Source organism: Malaclemys terrapin, chromosome 10 (genome assembly GCF_027887155.1).
Source record: "Malaclemys terrapin pileata isolate rMalTer1 chromosome 10, rMalTer1.hap1, whole genome shotgun sequence".
NCBI lineage: Eukaryota > Metazoa > Chordata > Testudines > Emydidae > Malaclemys > Malaclemys terrapin.
In genome coordinates, this window is record NC_071514.1 from 8513368 (window position 1) to 8533422 (window position 20055).

General features: G+C 39.3%; 1 protein-coding gene across 8 annotated transcripts in view; it reads right to left on the reverse strand.

Annotated features, from left to right (window-relative positions):
* The window catches only part of MEF2A (myocyte enhancer factor 2A), a 145024-nt gene that overhangs the window by 4545 nt on the left and 120424 nt on the right, over positions 1-20055 (reverse strand). For 5 of the 8 annotated variants that reach the window (XM_054041390.1, XM_054041384.1, XM_054041387.1 and 2 more), the window contains 4 exons: positions 13630-13820; positions 11094-11117; positions 6900-7026; positions 493-619 (listed from right to left, as the gene is read on the reverse strand). In XM_054041390.1, the coding sequence (XP_053897365.1) occupies positions 493-619; positions 6900-7026; positions 11094-11117; positions 13630-13820 (469 nt within the window). The remainder of the gene's footprint in view (positions 1-492; positions 620-6899; positions 7027-11093; positions 11118-13629; positions 13821-20055) is intronic. The other 3 variants (XM_054041388.1, XM_054041389.1, XM_054041391.1) reach the window with 1 other exon arrangement.

Here is a 20055-nt window from a genome sequence, read left to right on the forward strand (position 1 = left end):
TAAAATTTTAGATACAATTATTCCATTAGTGCTGTGCTCTTCCATGGAACTTGAGTGTCCAACTACTCTGTGGTTTGTTCTTACGTATTTTACTTGTGTTTAAAGGAATTAAGACAAATAGAAATGTTTAATTTTTTGAAATGTGTGTCAAGCTTTCAGGTAGGTGTTTTCTTGGTAATGTTTGCAGAGTGGTGACGTTTGTCAGCATTATTACTTACACAGAACCAGCACTGTGTTACATACTGAACAGACAAATTGGAAGGCAATGTACCACCCCCCACCTTTTTTTTTTTTTTTTTTAAATAACTACAGTAATTTCACAACCAGTGAGCTGACTGGCAAACACATGAAGAATGCACATACGTGTGCATTGAAGGAGAAATTAAAGTAGAGTCTTATTGAATAGTGTCAAATGCAGAATTATTCATTTGTAATCAAAGTAGCAGATGTTCCCAGTCGGGTGTGGTAAGTTAACATTACAGATCCACTTACACAAGAGAGCTAAGGGCTGCTTGCCCTAGATGGTGCTGTTGCCAGGCAGATACCTGTCCTAAAGACAGCATTCCTGGGGAGTTAAAGCCCTGCAGGGCAGACAGGTCTGCACTAGTCAAGGAGTAATCTGAAAAAGAAGAAAAATAGTTTATACTGTGTTCAGTTGTAAGAACCAACGTTTCAGCTCCCTGTTCAAATCAGCTGCAGGCTGATTATGCAAAAGGATCCAAAAGGGCAGACCCTTTCATTTGTGTGGTGTTCCACTGACATCACAAGGGTCTGCTCACACAGATCCCTTTGCAGGATCATGGCCTCAGAATGCTCTCTCTTCTCAACCCTGCTTCCAACTCCTAGTTGCTATTGCTTGATTTGGGTTTATTTACACCAATAAATATGACAATACAAGTATTTCATCCAACAGGTCTTCTCCTAGGCATATCAAAGAAAATGCTCATTACTGTGCTGGTTTTACCGTGTACATTTCTGAATATTTTGCTCTTTCCAAGAAACTTCTAAATAAAATACAAAAGTGGGCATTAAGACAGGCCACTAAACCAACTGAAATAATTTAATATAATAAATCTGTCACAAGAGAAAACCTGCCTTGTGTTCAACCCTTGACACAGTGGGAGAGCCAGATTCTTTCCTCCGATCCAGCCCCTCTGCTCTGCTCAGTATATGACCAGCTGATAATTCCTCCAAGAGAGGCGACATCCCAACTGGTATAACCAGCTCCTGTGCCACACTGCCTTCTGCCACTGGTGTAGGGGGCTTGGCTGTATCACTATTGTGTTCTAGCAATTCTAAACTGGTAAAGTGTCTCATGGAGATCAATGCATGCTAGCATAGGTCAGAGCAGCCTCTAGGCTGCTCTAACCTATACTGGAGCAGGAGTTGTGCAAAGCAGATAATCAGGGAACCTAGTACCATCTTCCTGAGGGCTTCTCCCCTTCTCCTGGGCCAAGTGGATGTTGGCCCAGAAAATAATCAAATCCCGTAACTATAGCTACTTTACAAAACTCTATGAAAATGTACCATCTAAGGGAAAAAATGTACTCACCTGCTTTTATCACAGTGATGGTGATAATGTAAAAGCTTTTTTTTAAAAAAAGCTAGTTCAGCAAAAAAGCAAAAAAAAAAAAATCTCAAATCACAACATTCATCTCCTATGGCATAAGGAAATATTTGCAAGACATATCTAAAGCTCTAAAAGCATCGCTGGCAGTCTATAACGGATCAAACTCCTTTTCCACCATAATTCAGTTTCATTCTTATATTCATGTGGTATATAACTGATGACTTAGAGCCTAAAAAATAAATTATTCTTTTTATATATAGCAAGAATGTGTCATGCAGTTGGATACAGTTTTTATATGCTGATTGAGAGGAACACTGTACAGTTTTAATCAACAATTCAATTATTGGCTTTTTTTTTTTTGCCAGGATATAATGCTTAGATAGTTCTCGCTGCTCATTCACACATAGGAAGTTATTTTCAGTTCATCATTATCACTTATGCTTTCCTTTCAGGTTTTAAAAGAGAAAGCTGCAAACACTTCTCTGCTCTTAATCACTTTGCAATACAGTTTCCTTAATATAATTTCTGATCTCTTGTGAATGACACAAAATGTCAGGAAGAAAAAAGTTACTTTGCATTGCCACAAGAGATTAACTAACAATTTACTTAAGCAGCATCTTTCTGGCGACGTACAAAACAGATTTATACATTGACACCTGTCTGAAATGACAGTCAGTTCCTATTTATAGTTCAATTTCTCATGAGATCTTTTCTAGCACTACACAGTCTAGTGTGACTATTTGGAGCTGCTCTGTAATAATTGATGAATACTGTATGTGCTGCTTGCCTGATTGCTGGAAAGCTATTTACTGTATGCATATACTGAATTAATTCAGTAAGCGTCTGTCCACATGCAGACAAGGAGCAGGCCAATAGCCCAGATAACAGCAAACACCAAGGGCTACTGAATTTAGTTGCTACTCCCGATCCCTGCTGAGTCCCCCAACCAGTTTCACCAGACTCAGAAAATTCAAGAGAAAAGGATTTAGGCCTGGAGTTGAACACACTCAGAGAGAGTGAGAATGAAGGAGAACCCATAAATTAGACTTACTGGGGTCCCTCCTCATGAAGATAGACAGAGTAGACTTTTTATTGTTTTAAACCCCTTTTCTATTAGGCTTTGTTCCTGCTGTTAAGGGGCACAGTATTCAGTGCTAGTCACAGCTTCTGCAGGTACCAGAACCCAGTCAGACCTGTTGGGGTAAACACCGTGTTACTGTGGGCATCCTGTTGCCCAGGATCTACTCTAAAAGTGGGAGAGCCATGGGACTCCACCCTAGTGAGTTAAAGACACAAGGCCTCATACCTAAGGGGGTGCACTCAGAGAGGCCAGAAACGAGGTCCGAGCAGCAGCCCTGTAACTATGATTTGTAGATCAAGTGGGCTACGGATTTTGACTCTAGAGCCTGCACTAACGTTCTGTCAGTTAAGGACTTGTCCCTTCAGGGTGCAACAGCTGATACTGTATATGCCTTGGAAGATGTAAATCATACAAGCACTGCACAATCTGTCTCTCTTAAATCCAGGCCTGAGTATCTCTTATAGAGTAAAAGTACACCCAAACGTTGTCAACTATAAACACGACCATATTCAGAAAACGCTTAGAAGTAGTACTTTTCTGATTGTAAATTCTAGAGACATTCTGTATTGGATTTATAGCTGTATGTGATTAATACACAACCGGTGGTGAAAGAGTATGCTTGTCTGTGCAGGTACTTATACCATACCCTTCAATAGGGTATTAGATTGCTATTTGCAGACAGATAAAGGAAAAGGCGGCTGGATTTTATTATTGTGGGTCCTATATTGGACAAAACGAGATACAGATTTAAACATGTAATAGCTATCTTCCATGATACTATTGTTACATTAATGTTCTGTGAAATGTGGAGGTATTCCATGTTGGAGCTTTAAAAATCTCATCTTCTGAGGCAGAGTGAAATTTCAGCTACCATTGCTGCCAAAGTTCCAACTGTATGAGTCTGGACATATTCTCAAGGTATAATACTGCTCAACAAAAGCAACAAGAAATCCAAGTTAACTAACTAGAAATAGCTCTTTTGCACACAGGTTGATCTCTAAGCTCTTTCTGCACAGGAAGTTAGATTTGATCTGCAGCCATGATCTTAGGGGCTGAATTGTGAAGACACCAATCTGTAAGGATTGTTCAGCTACATAAACTGTGGAACACACTGTGAATATGACCCTCCTTCCCTATGTCTCTTCAGAGAAAGAAATAGGTTTAACTCCATGCTGTATCTAAAAGGTAAGGAGGAGAGCCATCACCATCTGTCCCATCCATGTCACCAAAGGACATTACAATCTCTTCAGACCTCTGAAACTTCTTTCTCAACAACTTTCTCCTTCACACCCAGAAGCATCACTAAATGCCACGAGGTCCAAATCTGAAAGCAGCATCTGGATTCTAGAAAAATGTGCACTGACAATCTCCAAGTACTTCCTGATTTAAAAGGATTCACATTTGTATTAATCTTTTGTTAGATTTCCAGTCCGTTGCACTGGAATTGATGCAATTCGTACATGCTCAAAGGTGCTGCTAGGTAAAGAATAACGTGCTACATGAGTAAAGAGCTCCAAACGTCTTACACAGTAGAAATCTTAAACACAGTATGCCCTACATCAGTGTTTCCCAAACTTGGGACGCCGCTTGTGTAGGGAAAGCCCCTGGTGGGGCGGGACCGTTTGTTTACCTACCGCGTCTGCAGGTTCGGCCGATCGCAGCTCCCAGTGGCTGCGGTTCGCTGCTCCAGGCCAATGGGAGCTGCTGGAAGCAGCACGGGCTGAGGGATGTACTGGCCACCACTTCCAGCATCTCCCACTGGCCTGGAGCAGCGATCCGCGGCCAGTGGGAGCTGCAATCGGCCGAACCTGCGGATGCGGCAGGTAAACAAAACGGCCCGGCCCGCCAGGGGCTTTCCCTACACAAGTGGCATCCCAAGTTTGGGAAACACTGCCCTACATTATTGTAGTGAAAGCCTAGTGTTGGTTGGGGAGTTACCAGAGATGCAGGCATACCGACCAACCAAGAGGACACTACGTGAAAGGATCTAAATGCCGCTGATATGCTTGGAGTGGCGGGGGGAGGATACACCTCCTCTCAAGATTTTAAGCTGTAGCCTTCTGAGGGGGCATTTCTGCATAGCCCGGACATTGGGCCTGGGGTTTTAAGGTCTCAGAAACAGGGCCCTTCTGTTGGCTTACAAAGCAGCATATCCCTAGTTGGATTACATTTTTTTAACATCTTTAAAAAGGACATAACCCTAGCCCTGCTGTATAAAAGGAGGTTTGCTCAGGCTGCGAATCACTTCAATGGCAACTCTCAACACGCAGAGCCAGAGAGACTGTTGTGATGAGATCCTTTTATGAGGTACAGGAGAAGGCAGTTTGATAGCCGAACAAACTAAACAGCTATTTGTGCACTTCTTTTTCCTTAATTGCCAGTTTTTCATCACAATGACTCTGCAAAGCACCTCATTAGCACTGAAATCTGTCTGCATGGATAAGAATGTCAATTTCTGGAGAATTTTTCACACACTGATAAAGCCAGAGTCCTCTTACAAGAGTAAAGAGAATCTCTTCTTTTTGACAGATTTATTCCTCTTATCCATTGAATTCAATCTCCAGTCAGCAAGATATATTTGCACTCAATAAAACTCAAAGAAGTTAGACCTCTAACAAGCTGGGACTGGAATAAAGGTAAATGTTTGAGATGGGTGTGCTGCTCTGCGTCCATGGATCCCCAGAGGGATTTCTTTAACATCAGAGTCTGGGATGAAAACTTGTAGGAAAATAAACTGAAATTGCAAAGAAACAATATTTATGATAATGCATAGTAACATCTTATGCTTCAGTCATAAGGTGACCGATGACAAGGATCAGGAAGGAACTCTGTTCCCTCCACCACGTATATAACTGCACATTTAGGTAGGTGCACTGTAATTTTATCTACCGTGCCTAAATAGTCAGATATCTGCTAGTGCTAAAGGCAGGAAGCCTGGTTTTATAAACCACTGGTCTGATTTGTTCGTACAATGAAGGGAGTTTTACTATAGAACATGAAGTTCCTTTAAAGCTTAGGTCTTTTTGTAGCAATTGTCACAGAGGGCAAGAATAGAATTTCTGTGTTTGTGAGATGTGTTTGCTCTGTTCAAGCGTGGCTCTGTACCAAGCGTGGCTACTTACTGAGCTTCTGAGGAACTGATAGCTTGAGATACCATCCTCATGCAACATCCACATCCAGCAAGATTATACCAGTTTAAGGTTTAAGAACAAAATTTTCCAGTTAGAAATAAGTTACGGATGGTACAAATACTACATCTATCAATAACCATCTTTTTCTTCCCCTCAGAAATATTATATCCATTTCACATCAAACACTTACATATCCCACACAAGAAAACTAAGGTGAAGTTCAGGTTGTAGGCACACGATATTGGTTTGAATGCATTCTACTTTTCAAACACAGGTATGTTAAAAACATTACAAAACCAGAAAATTCAGAGTTAAGATTATATTACCACAACAAGCCACAGAACACAAGAGACGTATCAAACAAAGCAGTGCTAATTATTTATAATAATAATGGAGATATCCCATCTCCTAGAACTGGAAGGGACCTTGAAAGGTCATCGAGTCCAGCCCCCTGCCTTCCTTAGCAGGACCAAGTACTGATTTTGCCCCAGATCCCCAAGTGGCCCCCTCAAGGATTGAACTCACAACCCTGGGTTTAGCAGGCCAATGTGGGAAAAAAAGACAACAGTTGCATTTATATAGACAGAAGCGGGATACTAATACAACTCAAGGACTGTGCTGAAGTTGTAATTTGCAAACAAGGGGATTTAAAAACCAAAAAAAGGATGGCCAAAACGGTGTCAAAATTTAGACTTAGTTGGAAGAGTAATAATGAAGGAATGACCTATTCCAACCGGGACACCTGGTGGGACTCATTTAAAACAGGGATTTGGGGAACATGGACTCCTGAGGGTTTCCTTGGGAAAGGCTGAAAGGCCTTTGCTTTGCTCCAGAAGTTCCATCCTTTATTCGTAAACCTCAAGGGAACTCAGAGATCTCCAGACCTCAAACCACTAGTAAGGACACTGGATCATCTATGTATGTTTCCGTATCAGTAACACTTCCCACAAACTAAAGGCTAATTTTCAGCTAATAAGAAAGAGTCCTCACCTAAAGTAAATATTCAAGTAAGATAAAGGGTCTAAAACATGTAAACCTTCTGAGATTCAGAATCATGAAAGCCTTAGCTGCACCTATCAGGTAAACGGTAAGTTAAAAAGAAAAAAATGACACTTACCAGTGTTGTAGGCTGTAGGCATGGCTGAGTACACCAGTCCCTGAGGAGGCAAGCTTGGAGTTGTCACAGACACCACAGGGGTAGCAAGAGGCTGGGTAGACTGAGAACTGCTTATCCTTTGGGTATTCTGTAAATGATTAAACACAAAAAAACATGTCTTGTGGAAGTCAATTACAACAACGAATAGAATGTGTTAATGTAAAAGTAACATTCAATTACAACGTGTCCCTTTTCACATTATTTTGGGGATGAGAACAGTATCTCCTTTTTCATGGTTGTGGATTTTCTTCTACAAAACATTTAAAGGGCCAAAACCTAATTTTGTTTTAGACTAATTTAAAGGAGCATAATTAATGCATTAGACTTGCGGGTATATTCTCTTGTTGTGCATGCAGCTTTCATTAATGTCAATCTGAACAATGTGGTAACACTTAGAGGAAAATGCACTCCTTTAGAGTGTACAATTTTCAAAAGCCTCTGTCTGGAGTGATCTAGGAGGATAAGTCCCATTTTCAAAAGAGTCTTACACTTAGTCCCATTGACTTTTGGTTGACTACTAAGTGCCTAAGCCACATCTGAAAATGGGACTTTCAGGCGCTTTTGAAAATTTACCCTAGGGCTCCCACTGTTGCTTGCACAGGTGTGGTTGCACCGGTCCTAAAAGCAACAGTGGGAGAGTTCCCTTAAATCTTCAATGTTGCCAAGACCTTAATGGTAGAATAATATTGTGGTTTCCCTGGTTTTGGGAACTGAAAGTTTACTCATTAGACCGCACATATATTTCAAAACACATGCCTTTTGTGTTAACAAAAAACGGTTGTGCCTTCTGATATGAAAATTAGTTAAGCTCAAAACTGTAGAAGCTCTGACTATCCTGCCATTTGTAAGAGAATAACTCCTATGGCCATCTTAATAATACTCTATATGCCAGTCTTGAGCTAAAATTGGTGATGAACATCTAATTTGGATTAAGTAGTTAAAAACTATTTGCCATACTAAACATTTGATACAAAAGGCTTTACTTAAACATTGTGATGGATGCCTTTTAGAAAAGGAGGCCACTCCATCACTGGCATGCCATATTCTTTACCAAGGAAGCCTTAATTTTTTTTTTTAATTGCCAAGTCAACACAGATTGGATGTGACAAGAACAGGCCATGTTGTTGTATCTCTTTTTAAAGAAGATTTATTCCTAACTTTTCTTAAGGAATTTTAACACCCTTCTCCTTGCCATCATGTACTCAATTTTAAATAGAATATTTAAGATTAACAGACCTAAGTTTTAGCTTTTTTAAAGAAAAAAAAGTAATACTCCCAGACTTAAAAATTATATATATTTATTTGATCCCAGAACAGCAGCTTCACAACTTCTTAGCTGAAGCACCTGCCAATAACAAAACTACCACCCCTTCTTTGTTTTCTTCTGATCAAGGGTGGCATGTGGGTATTTCACTATCCCTGATTCTCTTCTCCGCTCTGTTCTTGAGAGAACACATATTATAGAAATATACATGATTCTTGTCCTCACAAGAATGGAACACAGAGGCAGTGCTGTGTTTATGCAACTCTGCAGATCAAAACCAAGAGGACTGATTTGAGGGCTACCAACCTGGTAATTGTAGCTTGACAGTTTAAAAAGAGTCCAAGACATGCTATAGCTACCATTTAAAATGTACTATATTCTTCTACTAGCCATTCTTATTACTTTAAACACAGGGAAAGCTTACAGTCCAAGGGCGTTATGTTAATGCTTCAGAATTTACAGTATCTGATCAAACTCTGGGGTTCTTGTGTGATGTTAAAAAGATAAAGAAAAGGTGGCATTCAAAGATGAAATTATACCATTAGTAGTGATGATGGAGACTGAATGTATAGGTTATATAATAGTGGATACTCAATGTATGAAATCATTGCTGGCATAGCATTTTGCCAGCCCAGTAAGAAGGATCAAACTTGTCTCCTGTTCCAAAAACCTTTTCTTCCTCCATTGATTGTAGGAACAACTTTGTTCAAATATGTTTAATTCGTGTGCGAGGAATGCCTATTTTGTCTGAATGTTAGAGAGAGCTTGACTAAGAGTCTAGTAACTACTACTCGAGGGATTATGTTGGTGTCTGTGTTAAGCAGGGACATACTGTAGGTTCAGGATGGGATTTTCAAAAGCACTTAAGTGACTTAAGGGCAAAACCCATTTATTTTCACTGAGATTTGTGTTTGTAAGTCACTTAAGTGCTTTTGAAAATCCCACTCTGTTACAGTAAGAAACTGGGTTTTACCTTTTATGAAGATATGTTATTAGACCAGATTTGTGTGTCTGTAGAAAACAGACCTTTTCCCAGAGGTTTCTTGGATAACAACCTGTAAAGTTGGGACTACTACATAATGGAAAAGTTAGAGACATCTACTAGGAAACTATCCAGGTTCCAGGGATATCCCCAGGGAAGTTTTGGGGGGTATTTGGGGCTATTTTCAGAGCAATTTATACCTGGGTATTTGATTTGGGTGTGTGATTTGGAAATATAAGATTGCTGACAAATTTTACTTTTTGTCTGAGTTATGGATTCCAAGCTTTACAGACAGACACTCATAAAATTTTTCAGAACCTTATTTTTGGATGGGGATAATTTGTTAGAGATAATGGAAGGAGAGTGTTATAGTTATATTAGTCTATAAACTAGGGTCTCTAGCCCTTCTGCCTTCCATCTAGTAAATGTGTTCAATTCTGGTAATGTAGAATTTCATGTTTACTGCTAGGATATGGAACTGTATTTCAGAACACATTATAATCCATATAATGAATAAAGTAGCATTCCCAGGGTCCTTTATTTGCTAATTTAAAGTGTCTTGTTTGAGGAAGATTTTGCTTTTTCCAGTTGGTTGAATAGGATTATATAGGCATGTCGAATTTTTATAACCACTAGAGGGCAAGCGCTTCCTACATTATTCATATTCCAGAATACTACATCTAGATTCCAAACAATTTATATTAGAAGAACATGGCAATTCTAACAGTTAAAGAACAAACACATCTATAATGAAAGTGAGTAAGACTTACAATCATATATATAAAAAATGACCTGATTAACTATTTTATGGATTAAATTAAATCCCATATTTCTTTGTATTGAAAAACAGATGCTTTCCTACAACATTGAGAAAAAAATGTAACAAATTAAATAGCTGTTAATTAAAACATTTACACTCATCCTGTAACCACCAAAATTTTTGGATAGCTTCAAGTATTAATTTTCAAAAGTAATTTTTTCCAACTAACTCAAATTTAGGAAAACAATATAGGTAAAATATCATCCAACAGCATGCATTCACCAACTTAAAATATAAAGAAACTACTGCAATTTTCATGCTTTCATGCAATTAGAGCCTCATATTAGCAACAAGTCCATGTGCAAATAAATCAAAGCATAGGTGTATAAAGATCTTGAAGCTGATCTACAATTGTAATCTGATGCAGAATTTTCTGCAATTATTGTTGTGCTATAACACCTAAAACATTTGCATATTGCTTGGAAAAATAATCTAGAACTCGCATGAGTCAAGTTATTTTTAGTCTTATACTTATTTTCCACAGTGAACACCAAAAGATATCATGTTTTCTGAAAAACAGCAATTTCCTTTCAAAAACAGAAGATCTTTTCAGTTGAAAAGGGTAAAATAATTAGTTTGCAATTCCATATTCCTTGTGGTAAACAGGGAACCCTCCTTTGTGGTTTGATCATCTCGTAAAGCATGAAATATATCCAACTCTGTAAAAAGGTGACCTCACCAGCAATGATGTAATCTCCGTGAAAGGAGGAGAAACAACACACAGCGTGTGTTACAATTTGAGGAACTTCAGGAGTGAAGTAATTTTCTAAAAATATTTCAATAATTTTGGGGACTATAAAAGGCATTTAACACTCGACCCCATCAGAACAAGTACCCTGTGAGCATGGACAGTTACTGAGTAAGGCTCTGTTCCAATGTTCCCTCTAAGAAAAACGGTTTCATAAAAACATAAATTTATAAATGGAGAATGCTAGACTTTGGCTGTATTTGCACTTTGCAATTTTTGTGGGTTTTTTTATTTGGATAAAACAAGTACATTTCTCTGCCACAAAGGGAACATTGGTATAACTGAGACCACGTAGTATGACTTAAGCTTTCTTCACTCATCAAGCAGGAACCCAAACTCACCAACTCCAATTCATCCTCCTCCGACTGTATTCAGCAAACAAGAGGGATAATACAGTTACTAAGAAAAGCATTGCTTTCAAAAATAAAATAAGTCATGTTTGTGCTTCAGGATTTATTTATTGGTTTGTTAATATTTTGAATTTATTGTGCTATTATGTAAACACTGTTACAAAGTACGTGATTATATACTTACTATATATACTTTGGGTCAATTAATAAAAAGAGTATTTTGATGCAGGAATAAATACTGTGGCAAAAGTTGTGTTCACAACTACAAAAGGTTGTTTACAGATGCTCTGAAAATTAGCATTGGCTGAACTAGCAAGAGCAAGGGCACAAGTATTCATAGACATCATATATGGACACAGGTGCACATCTGTTCTATTATGGTTGAACTGATCAGATGAAAGTCAACTGCATAGGCACGTATTTTTAGTGCACCAATCACCATGACATCTAGGCATCTCTACTCTTTACTTCTCTCCCTTCTCCACCAGAGAGAGAGAGAGAGAGAGAGAGAGAATGAATGAATTTACGGAGAGAACATTAAAATTGCTTTTTAAAATATTTCCCCCGTATTCATTTTTCAAAATAATTTAAAGCACAAGTTTCACATTAAGATTTAGCAACATATTTCTTTATGAATGTGCTCTGTAATTTGTGCATTTTTAGAAAAACCTCAAACATTTTAATAAAGGTGTTAAAAAACGTCTTTAATTAGGACTCTGGCTACTTACATTGATTTTGCGTGATTTAGCTCTACCATCAATAGCAAAAGTAAACACTTGTGGAATCTTAAACATAAATAAGTAAATATGTATAAAGAATGCTTATACTGTTTACATCCTATGCTCCTTTTGGCTACTTCCATATGGGGAGGATTCATAAACTGAATATATGTACCATATATACTCGTTCATTAGCACGTTCATTTATAAGTCAACCCCAAAATGGATAGGTAAAAATAGCAAAAACTGAATGACTCTTTCATAAGCTGACCCTATATTTCAGGGGTTGGAAAACTTTGGATCCCGGTCCGTCAGGTAGGCCACTGGCGGGTCGGGACGTTTTGTTTACCTGGGTTGTCTGCAGGCATGAAGCCCCTCAGCTCCCTGTGGCCGCAGTTCGCCGTTCCCAGACAATGGGAGCTACGGGAAGTGGTGCTCCACAAGGAGCTGAGGGGCTCCATGCCTGCAGACGCGCCACGTAAACAAAACTACAATGTACTAGATCAGGGATCAGCAACTTTTGGCACGCGGCTCGCCAGGGTAAGCACCCTGGCAGGCCGGGCTGGTTTGTTTACCTGCCGCGTCCGCAGGTACGGCCGATCGCGGTACCCACTGGCCGCGGTTCGCCGCTCCAGGCCAATGGGGGCTGCGGGAAGCAGCGCAGGCTGAGGGATGTGCTGGCCGCCGCTTCCCGCTGCCCCCATTGGCCTGCAGCGGCAAACCGCGGCCAGTGGGTGCCATGATCGGCTGTACCTGCGGACGCGGCAGGTAAACAAACCGGCCCGGCCTGCCAGGGTGCTTACCCTGGTGGGCCGTGTGCCAAAGGTTGCCGATACGTGTATTAGATATTCAATTCAATGATTCCATAGAGTTTAAAACCATTAAATTTTGCGGGAGACCCGTTTATAAGCCAACCCCCGCTCTTTGATGCGTCACTTTTTTACCAAAAATATTCGGCTCATGAACGAGTATATGCGGTACTTAAATGATTATGAGTTTGCACATAAAATATAGAGACTGATATCAATGACTTCAGCCACACAAGGTTGAAGTAGAAGCTGGATAAGACTTCCAGAGAGCCGTGCCAACCTCAATACCCTCTACTATATCTAGAGGTAGGTTGAACAAACATTGCTGATATGCTGAAAGGCATAGTGGCTTTGTGAGATGCACAAACGATGAGACCACCATTCATTCTTGTGTCCTCATTCAAGATTTTAACTCCAAATATGGGGAGTGAATGGCTATTGTACTAACACGCTAAACCAAATGAAGGTTCCTCCCACATAATCATTTTTTCTGAGCCACATGTCACAACTCACCAACACTGCAACCTGGGAGAACCGGACAGAACTCTACATTGAGGCCCCTCAACACAGCTCAGTAATCAGCAAAAGTTGCCATTGCTGAGTGGTACAATAAACTCTTCCCTCACCCCCTAAAAACCAAACCACTAAAACCCTCAGTCCTAGCAACGGAGGCAGATTGCAATCAGGACAAGAAATCAAACCAAAGTCTCCAATATAGCAACGTAAATAACCCAATGTACGTCAGCTCATTATTCTGTATTTATTAATCCAATGAAAGTAAGAATATCTTCGCCCTCTTTTTTTGCGAATACTGTCCAAGATGGCAATCTGCACTTGAGTTGTGTTCTTTTATCAGTCAAGTCTCCTACTACAGGGGTGTTTCTAAGGTGCCATCTCCATAACGCCTGAGATGCCATAGTTTCGCTTTCAGCAGCGCTCCTTTTGCACCCCTTGGGCATACTGTATATTGTATACTATAGAATGAATGGCCCAGCTTACCAATGGAGGCATCATGCCCTTGCTGGAAGGTGGGATGACAACACGAAGGTCTGGTTTGCGATTGTTCATTCCAAGATTACCTCCTCCGGGTGGAGGCGGAGACTTTGTAGGCATAACTTTGCCTAATCCATTCCCACCACCAGTAGTTCCTAGCAGGCTTGGTGAAGCTCGAGAGTTAATAAATCCATTTCCTAAAGTAGGAAATATAAAGAAATGCACCTTAAGAGTGAGCACAAGCAGTGTAAATCCATAGTGCAAATGTACAAACTCCACATTATTTTTAGACAAAAGTTTCAGTTGCAAATATTTCACAAGAGTCTAACCCTTTTAGGAATAATTAAGCTACATCCTACATTGTAGAACAGAAAAAGCCAAGTATCTTTCACCAAAAGATCAATATGTAATGCTGGTGTCACCTCAGGGTGTGTTGTGGCAGCTTAAACGCTGAGGAGTGCACTCTGTCAGGAAAGTGTGTTAAAACCATCTGTTCATTAATTTAGTCTTTGAAGTTCCTCTAGGCTGCTGTAGCAACAAAACAGTATCTAACAAATGGTCCTACACACACACACCCCCCACCCACCCACCCCACAGGCAGAACATGAATTACAGTGTGCTGTTGCTTATAAGGATTTTTAAAAAACAGCCTCCAAACTCTTTTGAGATTCTTTCGTAAAAATAAACAAGTGTACCTTACACTGCATAAAAGACATTTTCAGTATCTCAATTAACAAGCCTTTAAATTGTAGCTCTAGGTTTTTCCAATTTGCCCGTCACCTTTGAAAATACATTATTTTAGCAGAGAACACTTTCTGGTAAGATGATATGAACCTGATAAGGTACTTTTATACAGTATTTCTCCAACAAGGAAGATGAGGAGAAACTTGAAACAAGTCTATTTCCTTAACATCCACCTCAGCCTACACACACACACACACACTCTCTCTCTCTCTCGTCACCACTAGATTATGTATAGGTCATTGCCTATGAGGTGCTGACTGTTCCCAGTGAGGTCAATGAGAATGTAGAGTGATCAGTATCAAAGGATTCAGACCTTAAGTTATATTCAAACAAGTCAGTGAAACAAGTAATACCAAATTTTGAGACAACTAACAGCAGAAGCATTTCTAATTGTTTTCCTTTAACATTCATCAACAAACCAGCCAAGTGCCTATCATGCTAATTACAATATATTTTTCAGGCAACTTTTTTGAAGATTTCATCAGAACGATTTTGCCAAATTTATAGCAATGGTCCTCAGAAAACACAGATTTTATTCAGCCATTAATGAAAAAATATATTAAGCTGAAAATGAGAGAAATTTACAACAGGGGAAGCGAACTGTGTGGTTCACTCTACAGAACCAGTATATGTATAAATAAATACAATTCATAATAAATTATGTTTATACTAACATTCCAGTTCTGAAAGTGCTCTTTATAGTCACAATTCTGTGGCAGGACTATTACCCAAAAGTTTACTGTGTGTGAAATTTTCTTTTCATAGCCTGCAGCACCTTACTGGCATGAATATTATACTATCATTATCATTTGAATAGGCCCCTGTGCCCAATTCCATTTTATTACAGTAAGTACATGTTAATTTAAAGGCATTTAAAATAAGAAAATTGATAGTTTCACATTCCTTTCTCTTAAGCAAAACTCCAAATGCCTATGAAGAACAATGAAGTGTATTAACAGGACAGCATGACACAACGTCTAAGTGATTGACAGTGATGCATTATACAGTAAACGTGTACAGTATGCTAGCAATTTTATTTAACAGTGGAAAAACAACAGGCTCTTATATATGAATGGTAATCAAATGTCCTTAAAATTTATATAATCTTAATAAGATACCTTATCGATAACCTTTTTTTTCAAAAGGGTGTGTGAAACTTTATGAAATTATTTTTAAATAAAATAAATACAATATCGCTGGAACTTGGAAATCCAAACATAGAAACCATAAACATCCAGACACGTGCATAAATGGGCAGTGAAGCTACAAAACTGAGTAGCACAAACTGTGGCCCTCTCACCTTTTTGGTGGATTTCTTACTGTGCCAAGAGTCTATGACTGGAACTGTACCAGCCTCTTACATTCCTCATGTATCACAAGCCTACGGAGGGTCCAAAGGACTCCTCTCCCAAAATGGCTATGGGTGTGGCACGAAAAAATAGTTTGTGGGGAAAAAATCGATTTTTCAGCTAAACACTTAAAACAGAAAAGATTTCCACTAAAAAAATTTAAAAAATGGTTTTTGAGGAATAAAATTGAAAAAAAAAAAATTGTTTGGCTACAAATGCATTGAAATAAATTTTAAAACCCCCTTTTTTGGCTCAATAATCAAAAGTAATTTAATATAATATTCAGCCATCTTTCCACAAAGGTTGTGGGGGATCGTGAGAAAAGTCTGACTCTCTCTTCCCACCACTATTGTACTGCTTCACCAGGGAGACCAGGGAAGGAAAACAGCCTTTTTTCTCCACTAGGTTAACAAAGACCATTTGTAGGCTTCTCCTGCAAGTGCGGCTAGGGTGATGAAACAGAAATTGTGGAAATTAGGATGGTTTTTGGAGGAGTGGGGCAATATTTTAGGTAAGTCTATGGATTTGTAGTAGATATTGGGTAAAGTTGGTGGAGGGTTTTGTTGGAAGTGAGGAAGGGGTCTGAAACTGGATATGGCTATAGGTTTGGTTGCTTGGGGAAGAATGGAGGCGAGTTTTTTGTAGTTGGACAGGGACGGATTGTTGTGGTTGTTGCAAGGTCTGAATGAGGTGAATCCAAACACAGTTTGTATGTGAAATTACTATAGGGAGTGGCTGGCTGATGGTCGCTTTAACTGGTTAGGGACACTGGAAGGAAGCAGGAAATGGCAGATACTGTGAATGTGAAGGAGACGTGGGATGCAATCCTGGTGCTTAAGTGAGAAGTAATCATGGCTAAGTAAGGGTCCTTAAAGGAAAACAAGAAATGGAGTTGTCATAACTATAAAGGGAAAGGTAACAGCTGTCCTGTGTACAGGTAACCTGGCTGGCATCTGACCCAAAGGACCAATAAGGGGACAAGATACTTTCAAATCTTGGCGGGGGTGGGGTGAGGGCGGGGAGGGGGGGGGGGGGGGAGTCTTTTTGTTTGTGCTCTTTGTTTGGGAGTCGTTCGCTCTTGGGACTGAGAGGGACCAGACATCAATCCAGGTTCTCCACATCTTTCTCAACAAGTCTCTCCTATTTCAAACTTGTAAGTAAATAGCCAGGCAAGGCGTCGTTTTACTTTGTTTTCTCGACTTGTAAATGTACCTTTTACTAGAGTGTTTATCTTTGTTTGCTGTACTTTGAACCTGAGACTAGAGGGGGGTCCTCTGAGCTCTTTAAGTTTGATTACCCTGTAAAGTTATTTTCCATACTGATTTTACAGAGATGATTTTTACCTTTTTCTTTAATTAAAAGCCTTCTTTTTAAGAACCTGATTGATTTTTCCTTGTTTTAAGATCCAAGGGGTTTGGATCTGTATTCACCAGGGAATTGGTGAAGGTCTCTCAAGGCTACCCAGGGAAGGGAATTAGCTTTGGGATGGTGGCAGCGGACCAGACCTAAGCTGGTAGTTAAGCTTAGAAGTTTTCATGCAGGCCCCCACATTTGTACCCTAAATTGTACCCACATTTGTACCCTCTAAAGTTCAGAGTGGGGATACAGCCTTGACAGGAGTCTTGGTGAAAGTTTTAAGCATGCTTGAAATTAGGAAACATGCAATGTGGTAATGTTAAAACTCACTGACAATATCTGATATTTATGAATCAAAAGACATATATATGAGCATTATAGACATGTATGCACACACACAAAGCATGCATCTATATTTTATGCTATATACACACACAGTCACATCTCTGAATACACAGGTGATGTAAAACTAATTCACATTTAAAGTAAGTGGGGAAAAGCACTTCAGTTTCCAGAGTAGGACATGAACAGAAATATTATTTAACATTTATATTACAATAGCACTCAAGGTCCCAATCAAAATCAGAGCCCCACTGTGCTAGGTGTTGTACAAGCAAATGAAGACGTGGGCCTTCTCTAAAGTGTTTACAATCCCAGGTCCCAACTCTGCAAATGCTTCAAGCAAGTGGATCTTTGCACCTGCACAGAATCCCAATGACTTCTATGGGGATCTGCCCACACAGAGTGGCTGGCAGGAACTGGGTCTAAGAATAAGATACATACAAACAGTGGAGGAACAAGGATACAATCAAGTATGTATAATATTTATACAAATATATACCCCTGCAATCAAAAAATATACTAAGTATAAACTACCTCTGTGGCCTGGTCCCCACTAAGCCCCCACTTCGGACTAAGGTACGCAAATTCAGCTATGTTAATAATGTAGCTGAATTCGAAGTACCTTAGTCCGAACTTACCGCGGGTCCAGACGTGGCAGGAAGGCTCCCCCGTCGATGCCGCGTACTCCTCTCGGCGAGCTGGAGTACCGGTGTCGACGGCGAGCACTTCTGGGATCGATCCCAGAACATTGATTTCCTGGCGCCGGACCCTCCGCTAAGTGAAGACGTACCCTGTGTGCCCCGTCAAACCAGTTGGCTGATTTCATTCTGCTGTGGCACGAAATCTATGACTACCAGAAAACAGAGTGCCCAATGGGTGAAATTGACGTAGATGAGCGGCAGGTATACCAGGGGACCAATTCCATATATTCTAGCAGAATCTATGCAAACCCAGCATAACCCAACGAAGGAGGGAGGGTGATTAGAGGTGTGGCACGCTGACAGTCAGAACACCAGTGCAGGAATGCAAAGAGGTTGCAGTTCTTGACTCCAGCCAGTGGTTAAAACAGCAACAGCAGATGAGTCACAGAATTGCTTTGTGTTTTGCCTAGTGGTTAAGGGATGGACTTAGCATAATACAGGGGACTGTGCAAATTTAATCTTTGTGCCATGTGTGCATGAAAGAGAAATTTCACACAGTAATATAAGATTAATTGGGAGTACAATTAAACAGATTTGAAAACAGATTCAATTTTAGTCTTCTAAAGGGTTAATCCTGAAGAAAAATGATTTGACAACAGTGTGATTTTGACGTGACAGTACCCTTTTAATGGTACATGGAACTATAAATACGACCTTTGTGTCTCAGACCATTTTACTTGCAGATAATTATATCAGCATACTACACATTCAAACAGCTCCTTGTTATATTGTAGCTTGTGTTTATTATATATTAACTAGCAGTGTTTTATCACGCATTAATATTTTCAATTTAACATTTGATATGGGATGCTTCAAATTTCTGTGATCCTTTTGAATCTCTATTTAGAGTGATCAACACTATCATTGTAAACAATGGGCTTTTGTATTATTCATCCATTTTCCTTTTCGTGTATAGTATAGTTTAGTCTATTTTATGAGGCCATTTCCTGCACTCAGTTTTCAACTGTTTTGGTAGCTCATGTGTTAAACCTGGACTGTTTCTTCTTCCACACCCAATACAGTCATTTCCTGTAGCCCTTATTACAAGACTCTGCCAGTCCTTTAGAGAAGATTTTATGCTTCTAATGGTGCTGTCAAAAACAACAAACCCTTTACCACTGCATTCTCTTTGGAGTATCTCACTCAGCAGTGGGGTAGACAGATTCAAAGCACTTTGCCATTTTAAATGCAAAACATAAAAATGTTTAGAAGCGTATTTTGTTTAGGGAGGGAAAAAAGCAACAGAATACCATCACATGTAATACATGCATTGATCTGTCTGTATCAAACAGACTCCACTGATAAATGTTTTGTGTGCTTGTTATAAATAGCATTTAAAGAGTGCAAAAGTGACATTAGTTAAAGATCCTGTATCAGAGTTGCAAAAGTATTTTAGAATAGATATTCCTAATTTTTAATTTAGGAAAAACATTCTTTTGTTGTTAAGAATCCAACAAGCTGCTCTATTAGATATAGTACAACGTAACCCAAGAAAATCAAATTATAAGTAAGGAGTGAAAGGGGAGCTAAAAGCAATATTTCTTTGCACAAGATCAGCAGCCAGAAACAGATAATGATTACAGGATGATGTAACTGTCTGGCAGTTTGCCAAACTGAAGCTTTAGTAACCCTATATGTTCCATTTATTATTTTGTATAAAGAAAACTGCATTGTTTCCTTCCCATCCACAAAAGACCTTTTCAAATCCAATAATTTACTTTTTAACGGATGATGAAGTTAAAAATGAAAATGGTGGGGGGAAAAAAAAGATTTAGAGCTACAATAGTTTATTTCCACTGGGGCAGTTTTATTACATTTTCATTTATCTCAACTCAGACTACTATAGTACTTTCAAAATACCGCAAAAGTAACAGACCATTATTACCAGTGCATGTTACCCTGCTTTTTTGGACAGGAAACAGGTTTTAATTTAGAGGTAC